This window comes from Dipodomys merriami, unplaced genomic scaffold, assembly GCF_024711535.1.
Source record: "Dipodomys merriami isolate MVZ:Mamm:240054 unplaced genomic scaffold, mDipMer1.0.p SCAF_30, whole genome shotgun sequence".
Lineage (NCBI taxonomy): Eukaryota > Metazoa > Chordata > Mammalia > Rodentia > Heteromyidae > Dipodomys > Dipodomys merriami.
The window spans coordinates 4,680,690-4,699,585 of NW_027204493.1; the positions used below are offsets into that span (position 1 = coordinate 4,680,690).

At 41.1% G+C, this 18,896-nt stretch overlaps 1 protein-coding gene across 1 annotated transcript in view; it reads right to left on the minus strand.

Annotated features, from left to right (window-relative positions):
• Nup155 (nucleoporin 155) overlaps positions 1 to 18,896 on the minus strand; it is a 71,832-nt gene that overhangs the window by 26,545 nt on the left and 26,391 nt on the right. Inside the window, exons 17-22 of the mRNA XM_070041053.1 lie at positions 16,433 to 16,521; positions 15,295 to 15,354; positions 14,312 to 14,459; positions 12,775 to 12,841; positions 3,141 to 3,256; positions 1,558 to 1,655 (exon numbers count right to left, since the gene is read on the minus strand). Of these exons, the coding sequence (XP_069897154.1) occupies positions 1,558 to 1,655; positions 3,141 to 3,256; positions 12,775 to 12,841; positions 14,312 to 14,459; positions 15,295 to 15,354; positions 16,433 to 16,521 (578 nt within the window). The remainder of the gene's footprint in view (positions 1 to 1,557; positions 1,656 to 3,140; positions 3,257 to 12,774; positions 12,842 to 14,311; positions 14,460 to 15,294; positions 15,355 to 16,432; positions 16,522 to 18,896) is intronic.

The window sequence follows — 18,896 nt, forward strand, 5'->3', positions numbered from 1 at the left end:
GGCTCATGCCAATGTAATCCTAGCTACTCAGAAGGCTGAGATATGAGGATCAGGATTCAAAGCCAGCCCAGGCAGGAAAGTCTGTGAGACTTTTATTTCCAATTAACCACTAGAAACCAGAAGTGATACTGTGACTCAAATGGTAGACCACTTGCCTTGAGTTGAAGAGTTCATGGACAGTGCGTAGGCCCAGAGTTCAAGCCCCACCACAGAAAGGAAAAAAAAGAAAGAAAATCACATGAAAGATGGCTGGCTTTAAGAGCATACATTTAGAGGTGGGGCATGGTGATTCATTTCTATATAACCCCCAATTTATGAGGGAGGCAGATATGAAAGGATAGAAGTTTAAGGCAAACCTGGGCAAAACTGAGACAATACCTGAAACATAAAAAAAAAAGCAAAAGGGGCTATAGGCATGGGTTAAGTGGTAGAGCACCTGCTTACAATGCACAACACTGAACAGTACAGTACAACAGTACAGTACAACCAAATAAAAACAAAGAGACAGATCGTGTGCCTGTATTTTTCAGCTTTTAGTAGAGATAACAAAACTATTCTTCAAAATGGCTCAAAGTATAAATTACCAGCAACAGGACTGCTCTTCAAAATGGCTCAAAGTATAAATTACCAGCAACAAGAATACTTAAATTTGTACCAATTCTCACCAGGTAATAATCTTAAGATTTATTAATGTACCATTAGCAGTTCAGAAAGAAGGATTTGCAAAATGATATATACAACACCATGGCCAGTAGGAAGGGGAGAAAGTAATTTAGGACAAATGCAAATGAGTGGCTATTTAGGAATGAAAGAAATTCTACCAATCAGAAATACTGGGCTTCAAAAGTAAAAGCACAAGCCGGGCGCTGGTGGCTCACGCCTGTAATCCTAGCTACTCAGGAGGCTGAGATCTGAGGATCGCGGTTCAAAGCCAGCCCAGGCAGGAGAGACCATGAGACTCCTATCTCCAATAAACCACCAGAAAACCGGAAGTGGAGCTGTAGCTCAAGTGGTAGAGCACTCTCCTTGAGCTGAAGAGCTGAGGGACAGCGGCCAGGCCTAGAGTTCAAGCCCCACGACCGACAAAAAAAAAAAAAAAAAGTAAAAGCACAAGAACATAGAGTAAAAAAACCCAAAAGATGGGAAGAGTTCTGGAGATTATTAACTATTCAAAATACACGACATTACTGAACTGTGCACTTTAACAGTGTTATGAGGCATTTATGTCATCACAAGGAAAAGCAATCACAATGAAAATCATGTTTCCTAGCAGTAAACAGACAAAAATTTATGGGCTAAAAAGGAATATAAATTATTTTCATATTTTCTCTATTATAATAATGATACTGGAAAGTTGGCTCAGTGGTAGAGTGCTTGCTTTGTATGCATGAGGCCCTGGGTTCAATTGCTCAGCAGCACATACACAGAAAACGATGGAAGTAGGTGCTGTGGCTCAGGTGGTAGAGTGCTTGCCTTGAGCTGAAGAGCTCAGGGACAGCACTTCAAGTAATGAAACTCTTCAGAGGGTCCTGTACAAGTATAATCAGAAGAATTTACCATGGAACTTCCTCTGCAACTCCTGTTGCATTTGCTGAGTATTTCCATTTTCAGGACGCATGAATCCTATCAGTCTTTGCTGCACTTTGGTAGTAGTACTGAAAAGAAATCACCAAATATGGTTATGTAGTTAACAGCTGCACTATATTACAATGGAATTACAACAGAATTCAATCATGTATACAAAAAAATAGTACATAAAAATATGTAAGTGGGGGCTGGGAATGTGGCCTAGTGGTAGAAGTGCACAGAGACTTGGGTTCAGTTCCTCAGTACCACATAAAAGTGGCACTGTGGCTCAAGTGGTAGAGTGCTAGCCTTGAGCACAGAGAGACTTAGGACGGGAGGTGTTGGGGGGAGATATGTGGTCTATGTTCTTAAAATTCCAAACCTGTCAGAAAATAAAAAGGGGGGGGGGGAAGGAGAAGGACTGGGATTGGGTGGGGGGAGGGGGGAGGCTGGGAAGGGATGTGAAGGGTAAACAAAGGAGGAGGAGGCTGCAATGCTTGGTAAGAAATGTACGCATTATCCTGCCCATGTAATTGTAACTCCTCTGTACAGTATGTTCACAAATAAAATAAAATTAAATTAAAAAAAAAAAGAAAATAAAAAGGAATAAAGTACCAGTATATGTTACAACATAATTTTCAAACATGATCCCTCAAAAAACAGGGTAAGTCAAAGAAGCCAGAGTAAATATGATTGCTTATAAAATATCAAGAACAGGTAAATCCATACACATAAATGAATAACTTCTTTCTGGGACTGGAGATGGTGTGAAAGGACTGATACCAGATAGACAAGAAGTTTTTCTTCTAGATACTAAAAATGTTCTAAAAGTTGATCTATATATTTACAGTTACTGAATTAAACATTTAAACAAGTGAATTTTACAGAACTAGTATTTCAGGCATTCTAGGGTTGGTCAGAACGAGGACATGTACAACTACAACAGTATTTTTTTATTTTCTTTTATTTATTTTTTTAATTTCTTTTTTTTGGGGGTCCGGTTGTGGGGCCTGAACTCTGGGCCTGGGCGCTGTCCCTCAGCTCTTCAGCTCAAGGCTAGCGCTCTACCACTTGAGCCACAGTGCCACTTCCGGCTTTTTTTTTTCCTTTTGCTTATGTGGTGCCGAGGAATCGAACCCAGGGCCTCATGCATGCAAGGCAAGCACTCTACCATTGAGCCACATTCCCAGCCCCTACAGCTATATTTTTTAACACATTATTTTATCTCTGAAGATACAGAAAAGATTTTTAATCTCCTTTATTCATGTTGAAAAAAACTAAAGAAAGTAGGAATAGATGGATCTTTTTTTTTTTACCATTATAGTAAGAGAAAGTAATCAGATAAAAGTTGTAATTGCCTCTTTCCATTTATACCAAGTATTGAAAAGGGGTAGCTCCATTTTTTAACAGCAAGTAGACAAATGGCTACCAGGGACTGGGATATAGGAAAATGACTGACTGACTTCTCTGGAATTAAATAATGGTGATGGTTACATAACTTACAAATTATATACCTTAAAAGGGTGATTATAAAAAGTGAACATATTAGGAAGCATTTTCTTTTTAATTCTTACTTTGGATTTCCTAATGGCCCTCCAGCAAACTGGGAATTTCTGTCGAGGAACTCTTGTAAACCCTTTAGTTCTTGTAGCACTGACTCCAGCAGTTGGCAAGGTACACTACTTTCAACCTGTGAGAATAGAAAGTTTTTCAAAGCTTTAAAACATTGAAAAAGTATACATGTGAAAAGGAGATAGTCCGGAGGGGGGACCAAGATGGCGACGGGGCAGTAGGGAAACGCCACAGCTCTCTCCAACCAAAAAGAGAGTTCGAGCTCCAACGCTTAATCTCCCCAAGAGACCGACAACAACAAAAAGACGAACACTCAGAGAAAAACCAGAGGCGGAGAATAACAAAAAAGAAACAGAGGAAAAGAAGAATTTCAGAAGAAAAGCGAAGACCCCCTCCCCCAACCTTTACTGGCCGCGCGGCAGTGCGCCAAGCCGCCGGCCAGCCGGCCCGGCGGGGGCTGCGGGAGCCCCAAGAGACACAGCAGAGACACAGGGGGCCGCTTTCAGATCACCAGGTACTGGTTTACAGAACAGCGGATCCCCAGGAACAGAGAAGCCTACCAGCCGGGAGTCTCCACGAGGATCCCACCCCCACCCCTCACTCTCCACCTGAGCAGAGAGGCTCCATCCCGCCAAAGCCGCTCGGCACCAGCAGCGCGCCCGCCCGATCGCGATCGCAACGACCCGGCACTCTCCACCCGAGCAGAGAGGTTCCATCCCGCCAAAACCGCCAGCAGCGCGCAAAGGGAACTGTCTGCAGACCACCCACCCGCCCGCCCGATCACGATCGCAACGACCCGGTGGGGCCACTCGGGCCCCAGAGGTACCGCGAAGAAGCTGTCTGAGCGGGGACACTCTTGACCCGACAGCTTCGACAGAGGCAGAGACAGAAAAGAATCACACAGAGCCACCACCGCCCAACCCAGCCCGGATTGCAACAACAACTGACGACCTACACCACACAGAAACAACCAGCTCCAGGGTGAGTACCCCACAGGGGAAGTGTATCCCTCAAGGGAGACCAGAGCTGGAGGGAATCCCCAGACCCTGACCTAGACTCCCTACCCCAACACCCGGACCACAGGACCCACTAAAACTGGGAACTGTTTGAGAGCTCCACCAGCCCGTGGAGCACACTCAGCTGGCCAGGCTAGAGCAAGAGCACCCCTGGAAGGGAGCTTAAATGCCCAAGCCAGGAACAGCGCCCCTGGGTCAAGACTACCAACAGTAGAAGAAATTTGAACTGTGTCCCCCAGGCTGTATAACCTAGGTGGTATACACATCAGCACAGGCCTAACGAGTGCGCTCCAGGCTGCATAACCTAGGTGGTATACACATCAGCACAGGCCTAACAAGCGCGCTCCAGGCTGGGGCCGGAACCAGGCCCGGGGATCCGGCGCCTGAACAACACAACCAACTCCTCCCAATTGAAGTAAAAAGCTGAGCATACGCCTCAACAGAGGGGAGAAAGCCAGGAAACAACACTCCCCGGGGAAGCACGCCTGTGACAACAAAAGACCTGGAGGCCCAGGACAAGAGAAGCCCAAACCCCACCAAAACTCCACCCATATACCCTAGACTGGGAATTGGGCAACACAGGCTGCCAGCACCTGATAGTAAGCAGGAGCTCAGACTGTTAAGGCGGCTCAGCAATAGAGTGATAGTCTTGGATGTATGAGGCCCTGGATCTGATTCCTCAGCATCACAAAAGCAAAAAGGGTCAGAAGTGGTGCTGTGGCTCAAACGGTAGGGTGCCAGCCTTGAGCTGAAAAGCTGAGGGACAGCACCCAAACCTAGAGTTCAAGCCCACAACCAGCCCAAAACAAACAAACAAAAACACATCAGGAGCCCATAGCAGACTCCAGCATTTGGGAGAGTGCATCCAGAGCATCTGTTCTTCACAAGAGCACCCGTAGGAGCAAACACAAGCAGTCTAGGCTGCTCAACCCTTCCAAAGGCGGGAACTGCCAGCAATCTACAGCAGAGAGCTGAGAATCCTAAGTAAGTCAGAATAGCAGCTGGAAATAGGCTCCCAACAGAACCCAGATCAGGCACAGACTCTCTCTACCAATACAGAATCAGCAACCAAGCAAAGACAGACACACCAAAACAAAATTGAAGAGCAGTCTCCTGAACCTGCATGCGAAAATCACAGAGAAAAATCACAAGGTTTACTACCACCCAGGACAGCAAGCTCACCTCAAAAGCCAGCAGCCACACAGGGGAGAGCCCCAGTGGGAGCAAAGCAGGAATGGAAGACAAAGGCTACTTCCAAGGGTTGCTGGAGGCAATGACTCAAGAAATAAAGCGAGAAATTGATCAGAAATTGAAAGAGCACAAGGATGAACTATCCAAAGAGATACAGGGTATCAAACAAGAGATGCATGCAAAAATAGAAGCTGCACAAACCTCAGTAAGAAGTGAGATAAACGCCAAATTAGAGGTAATGCATACCTCATTGAGAGGTGAGATCAGTACTCTGAGAACCAACATTGAATCCATAAAGGGATCCATTTCCTCCATGCAAACCACAATAGAAGCCACTGTCAACAGAGTGAATGAAATGGAAGGTAGAGTGTCAGATACAGAAGACAGAATACACCAACTGGACCAAAAAGTGACAGATATGGAAAAATTACTCAAATTAAACCAAAGGGATATTCAAGAGCAAGCAGATAATGCTAAAAAATTTAACCTTCGCATAATTGGAGTGGACGAAGGTGAGGAATTCCAGAGCAAGGGAATGCAACACCTATTTAACAAGATAATCAATGAAAATTTTCCCCACCTCAAAAACGACCATCTTAACTACATCACAAAAGCTTATCGAACACCCAACAAGCAAGACCCCAGGAGAAACACTTCTAGACACATTATAGTAAAAATGATAGATCTGAATAATAAGGAAACAATCCTGCATGCAGCAAAAATGAAGAAGGAGCTATACTACAATGGGAAAAAAATAAGAATTACTGCAGATCTCTCCACACAAACAATGAATGCAAGAAAAGCCTGGGAAAGCACCATACGAGCCCTGAGAGCCAATAACTGCCAACCCAGACTGATCTACCCGGCAAAGCTAGCATTCACATTTGATGGAGAACTGAAAACTTTTAATAGCAAAGAAAAACTAAATGAATACATAAACATTAAGCCAGCATTACAAAGAATTCTAAGAGGGGGGACACAACCTGAAGAAAGCAGCCAGGAACTGGGGCCTGCCCCAAACAGGCGTTACTCAAAGTCTAACTGAGCAAGCACAGGAGGAAAGGAAAAAAGAAAAACTTAGGAAAACGGAATGGCAGGGACAACAATGCATCTCTCTATACTTTCTCTTAATATAAATGGGCTGAATTCGCCAATTAAAAGAAAACGAACTGAGGACTGGATAAGAAAACAAGACCCATCCATCTGTTGCCTTCAGGAGACCCACCTCTCAGCCAAACATACAAACAAACTCAGAGTGAAGGGGTGGAAAAGGATCTACCAATCAAACGCCCCCAGTAAGAAAGCAGGTGTAGCTATCCTGATATCTGACAAAATAAACTTTTCATTAAAATCAGTACAGAAAGACAAGGACGGACACTACATATTAATAAAGGGAACAATCCAAGAGGAGGATATAACCATCATCAACTTATATGCCCCAAATATTGGTGCACCCAGATATGTCAAACAAATGCTCTCAAACTTACAGAATAAAATAGATCCCAATACGATAATACTAGGAGACTTTAACACACCACTCTCACCAAAGGACAGGTCTACCAACCAGAGGATTGGCAAAGAAGCTACCGAATTAAGAGAGGCCATACTGCAAGCGGAATTAACTGACATCTACCGAGTATTTCACCCTAAAACAACACAGTACACATTCTTCTCAGCAGCTCACGGAACTTTCTCCAAAATAGACCATATCATAGTTCATGCAAGGAACTTAAGCAAATACAAAGGGATCGACATAATCCCCTGTATCCTATCTGACCACAGTGGAATCAAGCTAGCTCTCAATAACAAAGCATACCGCAGAAATTTCTCCAATACATGGAAATTGAACAGCACACTCCTTAACAATGCCTGGATAACAGAAGAGATCAGAGAAGAAATAAAGCATTTCCTACAACTCAATGAAAATGAAAACACCTCACAAAGAAACTTGTGGGACACAGCAAAAGCAGTCCTGAGGGGCAAATTTATTGCCCTCAGTGCCCACATCAAGAGAATGGAGACAGACCAAGTAAATAATCTCATGTTGCAATTAAAACAGCTAGAAAAACAGGAAAAAATGGGACCTAAAGCTACTAGAAGAAGCCAGATAACCAAATTAAAAGCAGAGATTAACCAATTAGAAAATCAGAAAACCATAACCAAAATAAACCAAACAAAAAGCTGGTTCTTTGAAAAAATAAACAAAATTGATGGCCCATTGGCTAGATTAATTAAAAAAAGAAGAGAGGAAACCCATATTAATAGGATTAGGGATGCCACGGGAAACATCACCACACGTACCCAAGATATCCAAACAATTCTAACAGACTACTTTCAAAAGCTATACTCTCTAAAGGAAGAAAATCGGGCAGAAATGGATGCATTTTTAGAGAAATACAAGTTGCCCAAACTGAGCAAAGAAGAAGTTAACCAATTAAATAAGCCAATATCCTATAATGAGATACAGGAAGCTATCAAAAGTCTTCCAACAAAAAAAAGCCCAGGACCAGATGGATTCACAGCAGAATTCTATAAGACCTTCAAACAAGAACTAATACCCATACTCCTCAAGCTCTTCAGAGAAACAGAGAAGGAAGGAGCTATCCCAAACTCATTCTACGAAGCCAATATCACACTCATCCCCAAACCAGGCAAAGACCCAACCAAAAAGGAGAATTACAGGCCAATCTCCTTGATGAACACAGATGCAAAGATCCTTAACAAGATTCTAGCTAACAGAATCCAGAAACACATAAAAAAAATAATTCACTATGACCAGGTAGGCTTCATCCCAGAGACACAGGGATGGTTTAACATACGTAAGTCAATAAATGTAATCCAACATATCAACAGAGCCAAGGTCAAGAATCACATGATTATCGCTACAGATGCAGAAAAGGCCTTTGACAAAATTCAACATTCATTCATGCTAAAAGCTCTGGAGAAAATAGGAATAGAAGGAACATTTCTAAAAACAATAAAAGCCATTTATGACAGACCAATAGCCAATATTATACTTAATGGGGAAAAGCTACAACCAATTCTCCTAAAATCAGGAACAAGGCAAGGATGCCCACTGTCTCCACTCCTCTTCAATATAGTCCTAGAACCCTTAGCCAGGGCAATAAGGCAAGAAAAAGACATTAAAGGGATCCGCATAGGAAAAGAAGAAGTTAAACTATCCCTTTTTGCAGACGACATGATACTATACCTCCAAGATCCCAAAAACTCCATCCCCAAACTCTTAGAAATCATAAATCACTTTGGCAAAATAGCAGGATACAAAATAAACCCACAAAAATCAGTTGCCTTCCTATACACTGATAACGTACAGGAAGAGAGGGAAATAAAGGGAGCAACCCCATTCACAATAACCTCCCAAAAAATAAAATATTTAGGAATTAACCTAACCAAAGATGTAAAAGAACTATTTAATGAGAACTATAAAAAGTTAAAGAAAGAAATTGCAGAAGACACTAGGAAATGGAAAGACCTCCCATGCTCCTGGATAGGCCGACTTAATATAGTAAAGATGGTAATACTTCCAAAACTAATATACAAATTCAACGCAATTCCTATTAAAATCCCAATGACGTACATCTCTGAAATACAGAAAACAGTCCAAAAATTCATATGGAACAACAAAAGACCTAGAATAGCCAAAACAATTCTAGGGGATAAAGACAATATGGGAGGGCTATCCATGCCGAACTTCAAACTCTACTACAGAGCTATAATAACAAAGACAGCATGGTACTGGCACAAAAACAGACCCGAAGACCAATGGAACAGAATAGAAGATCCAGAAATAAATCCACAGGCCTACAGCCAGCTGATATTCGACAAAGGAGCCAAAGACATACAATGGAAGAAACACAGCCTCTTCAACCGCTGGTGCTGGGAAAACTGGGCAGCCACATGCAGAAAACTAAAAGTGGACCCCAGCCTATCACCATGCACCAACATCAACTCAAAATGGATTAAAGACCTTAACATTAAACCTGAATCTCTGAAACTACTGCAGGACAGAGTAGGAGAGACACTTGAACTAATAGGCACAGGAAGGAACTTCCTGAACAGAGTCCCAGGGTCACAACAAATTGGAGAGAGACTCGACAAATGGGACTACCTTAAAATAAAAAGCTTCTGCACAGATAAAGCTATCGCAACCAAGCTAGAAAGACAACCAACTAATTGGGAAAAAATATTTACCAGCAATATATCAGACAAGGGGTTAACATCCTGTATATACAGGGAACTCAAGAAACTAATCCCTCCCAAACCTAACAAACCAATTACTAAATGGGCAAGGGAACTAAAGAGGGACTTCTCAAATGAAGAAATAAAAATGGCAAAGAAACACATGAGGAAATGTTCATCATCCCTGGTGGTGAAGGAAATGCAAATAAAGACAACCCTGAGATACCACCTTACCCCAGTCAGAATGTCCCACATCCACAAATCAGCCAACGACAAATGCTGGAGGGGATGTGGAGAACGAGGAACGCTATTACACTGCTGGTGGGAATGTACACTCATACAACCACTTTGGAAAGCAGTCTGGAGGGTCCTTAGAAAGCTAAAGATTGACCTCCCTTACGACCCAGTCATACCACTTCTAGGCATCTAGCCTGAACAACAGGAACCAATATACAAGGACACGTGCACCTCCATGTTTATTGCAGCACTGTTCACAATAGCTAGGATATGGAAACAACCCAGATGCCCCACCACAGATGAATGGATCCAAAAATTGTGGTATCTATACACAATGGAATATTATGCAGCCATTAGAAATGACAAAATAATGGCATTTGCAGGGAAATGGATGGAGCTAGAAGGAATCATGTTGAGCGAGGTAAGCCAAGAACGAAGAGACAAACAGTACATGGTCTCCCTGATAAGCGGATGATAAATCCAAAATGTTAGGTGATATGACAAAACTAACAGGACTTAAGAAACAAAGAACTCCCACTCATCTGGTTGAACCACTACTAAATATCCCCATGCTGCTGATCACGTGTATGGTATATAACATATGAAAACCGTTATATATTACAGACTGTGATAGACAATTTGCTCCAGGAAAGTTAGAATGAACGTGTGACTTTAAATGAGCATCATTATTCCACAATACTGTGAATTTCCGGAAATTAAGTAATCACTTAATCACAATCAAAAAAAAAAAAAAAAAAAAAAAAAAAGAACCTTGGGGAAGGGAGGGAGGGAGGGGATGGTAGGGAGAAAACAATGGAGGGGGTAACAATGTTCAAGAGGAAGTGTACTCATTACCCCACTCATGTAACTGTAACCCTCTGTATAGAATCTTTACAATAAAAAAATTAAAAAAAAAAAAAAAAAAAGGAGATAGTCCATATGGTTCTGAGTAAATACAATTTTGAGGTGTGCTATCTTTAGAAATAGTACAGATTGAGCAGTTTTTTATTATATCAATTCATACTGTGTTGATCACCATAAAGAACGATGAGTGATTCCAATATCTTCCACCCTCCCCTCCTACTTTTATAAGGCTGATGTATAATTTGCATATAGTAAAACACAAAGGTTCAGAACATCTGATTACTTTTCAAGTTTATGTCCACCAGAGAGATGAAATATAGCAAATAAATTTCTTAGCCAGGTCCTGGTGACTCATGCCTGTAATCCTAGCTACTCAAGAGGCTGAGATAATTAATAGGTAGAGGCCAGCCCAGGCAGGAAAGCCCATAAGAACCTTATCAACAATTACCAAGAAAGCCAGAAGCAGAGCTATGGCTCAAAGTGATAGTCTTAGTCTTGAGCAAAAAAGCTTAGGGATAGCATCCCTAAATTCAAGCCACTGAGCAGCACATGCACACATGTGCACACACACAAAGTTCATTAATGTCCTTGTCTAGCTATTAGTCATCCCATCTCTAAGATAACAAATTATTTTTCATTGCTGTCCATTAGTTCTGCCAGTTAAATGCTACAATAGGTAAAATGTGTACTTCTTCTTAGAAATGCAAACTTTTACCTTTTGGAGGCCAGTACACAGGTTTGGACTAAGGGCCTGGGCACCGTCCCTTAAATTTTTTTTCACTCAAGGCTGGCACTCTACCACTTGAACCACAGCTCTACTTCCAGCTTCTCAAGGACTTGTCTCATGAGCTTTCCTACTTGGGCTGGCTTTGAACCACAATCCATAGATCTCAGCTTCCCGAGTAGTTAGGATTTGCAGGTGTGAGCCACTAGAACCCTCTGGCTTTTTAAAAAGACATTTGGGCCAGGTGTGTTGTCCCAGAAACTCAATCCCAGAACTCAAGAGGTAAAAACAGGAGTATCCCAAGTTCTAGGCCAACTCACAATTTGCAGTGAAATTTTATCTCAAAAAATGAAAGACTAGGGAAGTGGCGCTGTAGCTCAAGTGGTAGAGCGCTCGCCTTGAGCTGAAGAGCTGAGGGACAACGCCCAGGCCCAGAGTTCAAGCCCCACGACCAACAAAAAAAAAAAAAAAAAAAAAAGAAAGACTAAGGGAATGAGTGAACAAAAGGAATAGAGGAAGGAGAGCAAGAGGACAGACATTTGGTATCTTTCCATTTAAAGAGAAAAAAGCCTTAAATAAAAATTGTGTCAATGGGGCGGGGAAGTTGGCTCAGTGGTAGAGTGCTTTCCTCGCATGCATGAGGCCCTGGGTTCAATTCCTCAGCACCACATACACAGAATAAAGCCGGAAGTGGCGCTGTGACTCAAATGGTAGAGCGCTAGCCTTGAGCTGAAGTGCTGAGGGACAGTGCCCAGAGTTCAGACCCCACGACCGGACCCAAAAAAAAAAAAAAAAAAATTGTGTTAACAAGTTTTTTTCTTTTTTGCTGCCAATATGAGGGCCTTGTACTAGGTAACTCATAGATGGTGCTTCTACCTCACAGACTAGATGCCCAGGCTGGCTTTAAAGTTCAATCCTCCAGGTCTCAGCATTCTAAATAGCAAGAATCACAAGTGTGAAGTGCTAATGCCAGGCTAATATTCCAGATTTTTAAGGAAATCTTCCTGCTGGAATCTGTGATAAGCAAAATTCTACAAAATTGTTTTCTTAAAGCACCTGGTACTTCCCAGTTCAATGCAAGGAAATTAGTTCTGGGTTTATGGAGCTATTGTGAATACTAACAAAAGTAAAAAACACTAAATCATAGAACATCTTTATGAAGGAGATATTCATTTTGAAGGAAGTTATCAAGTGGTAAAATCTTTAAAGAAATCATTCAGCATAAGATAGTTAATGTGTGATAGTGACAAGACTTAAACCAGGGTAGGTAGTTTAATGGACAAGATCACAAACATCTACACAAAAGAATCATTGCATCTTATTTACAGAATCAAGAAATGTGATAATAGAGACATAAATAAACTTCTGATTACATGCAAATGAGATAATTTTATATACACTTACTGCAGTGATCTCTCTATTGCCACTCTTGAAAATTCTCTCCACGACTAAGCTAGCATCCCAAATATTTCTGGAAAAAAATGTTTTAATGTGAATATATATTCAATTCTCTATAGAAGCATAATGGCTTTTCCCCTGTTCATTACTATGATTTTAGTTGAGGGCCTTGCACCTGCTAGGCAGATGTTCTACAACTTTAGTCATCATATCCAACCATTTTTAGCTTCAGTTTATTTTTTGGGTAGGGTCTTATATTTTGACCAAGATCTTCCTGTACCTCCAAATAGCTAAAATTACAGACATAGACTCATCATCCCAGGTTCATTGACAGAATTGCAGTCTTGCTAATTTTTGCCAGAGAGGACTTCAAGTTATGATGCTTCTAATGTCCACCACCAAATAGCTAAGATAAAAGGTATGCATGACCACATCTGATCTTTATTTAGTGGGATTTTTGTTGGCCTGGGCGCTGTCCCTCAGCTCTTCAGCTCAAGGCTAGTGCTCTACCACTTGAGCCACAGTACCACTTCTGGCTTTTTCTGCTTATGTGGTACTAAAGGAATCAAACCCAGGGCCTCATGCATGCAAGGCAAGCACTCTACCACTGAGCCACCTTCCCAGCCCCTTTATTTAGTTTTTGTTTTTTCTTTTTTTGGTCCAGTTGTGGGGCCTGAACTCTGGGCCTAGGTGCTATCCCTCAGCTCTTCAGCTCAAGGTTAGCGCTCTACCACTTGAGCCACAGCGCCACTTCTGGCTTTTTTTTCTTTTTGCTTATGTGGTGCTGAGGAATCAAACCCGGGGCCTCACGCATGTAAGACAAGCACTCTACCACTGAGCCACTTTCCCAGCCCTAAATAAATAGTTTTTGAAAGTTAGAGATTGCTTAACATTTATTATGTTACCAGCAAAAATGGAAAATAAGAAAAAATTCAAACTAAGTATACCTAAGTTATTTTAGATAATGAAAAAAGTCAAGAGAATATAGGTAAATAAATTATGAACAGAGAATATATAATGAAACCCTCATAAATTTAGATAGGGGTTCTGCAGTGTTTCACATTTCTAAGGAAATGATATAAAAGCATACATCTAGACCTAGCACATGAAAAATCCTTGGCTGGCCTGTTGGAGAATGAGACCACGTTGAGAACAATGCAGCTGTCTCCTTGGCTGAGGCCATTCCAAATCAGTCAATTCTCATTCCTTTAAATATCTCAACAGTTGCCAAGATAAAATTCTTTACCTCACAGCCAGAACTGTCCAGTGGATCTAGAAATCCCACTGAATCATAGAGTAGTATATAATGCTGTATAATTAATATTTATATAGAAATATTCTGATGACACACACAGAAGTAAGAAACAGCAATAAATATAAAGGCTGAAATGATAAAAGTAATTTATAGATAAAAGAGTCAAAAAAAGTAAAATTTAATAGGAATAGATGTCTCATATTAAGAGCTAAAAATGGGACAAAATGAGCAACAATTAAATATGTCATAATTTTTTAAAAAAAAAGTAAAAAGCCCCAAAAAACTTACCCTATAATTCGAGAAAAGTAAATGCAAATACCATTGTGTTTTCCTGAGAACACAATCTCTGGTCCAGTCACACAACTCATACCTGTGGTCTGAGTTGCTGGGTTTCCCATGGTGCCTAATGGAGTTGACATGGCTGAAGGCTGTATACCTTAAATAGACATAAACATAAATCGCTAAAAATAATACCAAAAATTCAAAATTCCCAATCCAAGTTGGTTGTACATCTGAACATGAAAGTATGAATATTTTTTAAAATAATGAAATATTTTAATTTGTTTTTCAATGTAAGAAGTAAACTTCAAGTGTTTGCAATACAGAATGAAATGGAAAGGAAAAAATGGAATTGATGCTCCTAAAGCTGGAGTAAAACAACTAATTACACTAATCTCAGGGTCCAGTTAAATCCTGATACCCAAGTAGGGAACTTCTAGGCACACTATTAGTGAAGTCCTAAATAAAGGATAGTAATGATGTCCAAATGCCAGTATGTATTAAGATATCACTTCTTTTTTATTTGCTTTAAGTATTTGTTTTTTTGTTTTGTTTTTATTTGTCGGTCATGGGGCCTGAACTCTGGGCCTGAGCACTGTCCCTCAGCTCTTCAGCTCAAGGCTAGTGCTCTACCAACTTGAGCCAAAGCGCCACTTCCAGCTTTTTCTGCTTACATGGTGCTGAGGAATCGAACCCAGGGCCTCACGCATGCAAGGCAAGCACTCTACCACTGAGCCATCTTCCCAGCCCCAGCTTTAAGTATTTGTTGAAAGAAGTTTCAACACATCAGTTTATGAGTACAATGGACCTTGATCAGTGTCACTTCATGAGATTTACTTCTATTACGTCCAGTAAAGGAATAGGCAAATTAACCTATAATTTATAACATAAAATTAAGGATAAATGATACAGCTAGCTCCTCAAAAAGAAGAGCAGTAGTAGTAATAACAACAACAACAACAGTAATACAACAAAACAAAGTAAAGAAGTACCATGAGATGGTGTTCCTAAAAAGGATGGGTTTGGATAGGGACTACTGGGAACAGGAGAACCTAAAAAAAGGAATAAGCATATAAAGATTTACGATTTACAAGCATATATTAAGTTCTTTGTGAAATTTCCTTACATAGATGATCAAACAAACCCACCCCCATCACCTTCAATTCCTCCTTAAAACAACTTCAAGAGGCTTCACTTTAATTTTCATAATACAGATAAAACTTTTCCAGCAAGAAAACATTTAAAAATCACCTCCCAATCTTTTCAATCTAATCAAATTAAGAAGTTGTTTATAAGCCTGAGTGAAGAGTGGCATCACATATGAAACATACAATGACTCATTTATTTACCACTAACTAATAATTGCAGCTTTGGAAAACATGTGTAGGAGAGGATTTTGTTTGTTTGTTTGTTTTTGTTTTTGTTGGTTGTAGGCTTGAACTCTGGGCCTGGGTTCTGTCCCTCAGCTCTTCAGCTCAAGGCTAGCACTCTACCACTTGAGCCACAGCGCCACTTCCAGCTTTTTCTGTTTATATGCTGCTGAGGAATCAAACCTAGGGCCTCATGCATGCAAGGCAAGCACTCTACCACTGAGCCACCTTCCCATCCCCTAGGAGAGTCTCTTGACACTGAATTCTTCATCTCTTTCCCTCTGAATGAGTACCACTTAACCACAGATTGTGCTACCTAGTATATATTAAGGTTTAAATATTAATATTATCACTTTTAAGAGTCCCAAGTGTTTGTTAAAAATCACTTAATCAGCCGGGCGCTGGTGGCTCACGCCTGTAATCCTAGCTACTCAGGAGGCTGAGATCTGAGGATCGCGGTTCAAAGCCAGCCCGGGCAGGAGAGACCGTGAGACTCCTATCTCCAATAAACCACCAGAAAACCGGAAGTGGCGCTGTAGCTCAAGTGGTAAAGCGCTCGCCTTGAGCTGAAGAGCTGAGGGACATCGCCCAGGCCCAGAGTTCAAGCCCCACGGCCGACAAAAAAAAAAAAAAAAAAAAATCACTTAATCAATAATGCAGCAGCAGAATAAAACCAAGAAACTTTACTAAGCAGAATAAGCCATAGAGTTTCAATAAAAACAAAGCATTACAAATTTTTATTTCAGCGTTTCATACTCACTAGAATAGACAGGTGACCCCAAGATGGGACCAACAGTACTGGGAGTTGGAAGAGTAGCTGGAAATCTCATCTGTGCTTCGCCACCATACCTGTTATACGACAACAGAATCTAAGTGTGTTCAGTAAAACTACCCGTTAAAAACCTGAATTGTTTCTAGTCCTGCTTGGCTTTCATATAAATGCTTTAAACATTAAGAGTTACCATACAGTGCTGATAGTGAAACATATGCATAGAATGCTTAATATTTGCTCAGTAAATGTTCACTAGTAACTACTACTAGGAAAAATGATGAGACTGGTAAATTCTAAAAAAAGATATGCCATGCATAGAATTTACTTAGTAAGGAAACACCACTGGAGTTTTCAAGCCATTAGGACTAACCCAGACATTAGTTGTTATTTTAATTTTTTCTAAGCATGGTAATACATGCTTGCAATGCCAATACTTAGGAGGTAGAGGAAGGAAGACCTAGAATTCAAGCCAACCTGAGCTATGTAGCAAGTCCCTGTTATACAAAAAAACAAACAAACAAATCCCAAGGTTCAGGATATAGCCTATTGATAAAGTGTTTGCATAGTAGACATGAGGCCCTGCATTTAAAAAAACAGCACTGCAAAAACTATAATTAAAAAAAAATCCTGTGGGAGCAGGGGAGGGGGGGAAGGGATAGTGGGAAAACAATAAGGAAGGGAAGGGGTAACAATGATAGACAAGTAATGTACTCATTGCCTTACTCATGTAACTATAACCCCTCCATACAGCATCTTAACAATAAAATGAAAAAAAATTTTTGAATATCCCTTTTAGTTGGGTGCTGGTGGCCCACGCCTGTAATCCTAACTACTCAGGAGGGTGAGATCTGAGGATCGCGGTTCAAAGCCAGCCCAGACAGGAACATCCACGAGACTCTTATCTCCAATTAGCCACCAAAAAACTGGAACTGGTGCTGTGGCATAAGTGGTAGAGCTGAACAGCTCAGGGATGGTGCCCTGGCCCAGAGTTCAAACCCCATAACTGGAAAAAAAAAATCCCTTTTACAACATGATTCAGAATTCCTGCCTATCAATGATAACCATGCAACAGTACTAATGTTTGAGAAAGTAAAAAAGATAAATGAGCTTATAATTTAAGAGAAAAAAAACCCACTCAAGAAGCTAGACAAGGGGCTGGGAAGGTGGCTCAGCAGTAGACTGCTTGCCTTGCATGCATGAGGCCCTGAGTTCGATTCTTCAGCACCACATAAGCAGAAAAATCTGGAAGTGGGATTGAGGCTCAAGTGGTAGAATACTAGTCGACAGCTGAAGAGCTAAGGGACAGCGCCCAGGCCCAGAGTTCAGGCCCCACGACTGGACCCCCCCCCAAAAAAATAAAAAAGAATTCTATTACAGGGGCTGGGAAGGTGGGGGGGGAGGGAACAACAACAACAACAACAAAAAAGCTAGACAAAAGAATATAAAAGCTAAGTCATATTGATCAAGGTACATTATACTCGTAAACTGACAAGTTGCATTGAAACCCCTCTGTACAACTTTTTTTTTTTTTTTTTTTTTGGGTCCGGTCATGGGGCCTGAACTCTGGGCCTGGGTGCTGTCCCTCAGCTCTTCAGCTCGAGGCTAGCACTCTACCACTTGAGCCACAATGCCACTTCTGGCTTTTTTCGTTTTGCTTATGTGGTGCTGAGGAATCGAACCCAGGGCCTCAGGCATGCAAGGCAAGCGCTTTACCACTGAGCCACCTTCCCAGCCTCTGTACAACTATTTAAAGATAATTCAAAAGAATAAATCTATGCCTAACACTGTTGGCTCACATATATAAGCCTAGCTACTCAGAAGGCTGGGATCTGATTGTGGTTCCGAACTTGCCTGAGAAGAAAAGTCTGAGACTCTTAACTCTAATTAACCTAAAAAAAACTAGAAATGGAGGTGTGGCCCATGTGGTAAAGCATCCACCTTGAACAGAAAAAGCCAAGTAAGAATGCAAGGCCCTGAGTTCAAGCCCCAGTACTGGCACAAAAAATGTAAATAATGAAATGTAATTAAAGAACTGCCTGGTACCAGTGGCTCATACTCACAATACAGCTGCTTAGAAAGGTGAGATCCAGAGGATTGACTTTCACAGCCAGCTTGATAGAAAAGTCTATGGGACTCTCCTTGCAAAATCACCAGCAAAAAGCAGGGATAGAAGCATGGCTCAAGTGGCAGATTGCCAGCCAATCATTGAAAAAGCTTCAAACTGAACTCTAGTACCACAAAAAAATTAAAGTTGAGAGCAAACCCTACACAGAGTAACACTGTATAAATTATGCTAATATCACTATCCGTCAGCATAATTTAAGATTTCATTCTTTTGCAGGTGAATTTTAATAAATTTCCTAGTCATTCAACTATTTGGCAAGGCCTTCAACAGTCACACTGGCAAATTAACATTTTAAAAAAGTGGCCCAGTACAAAAATACTCCTAACA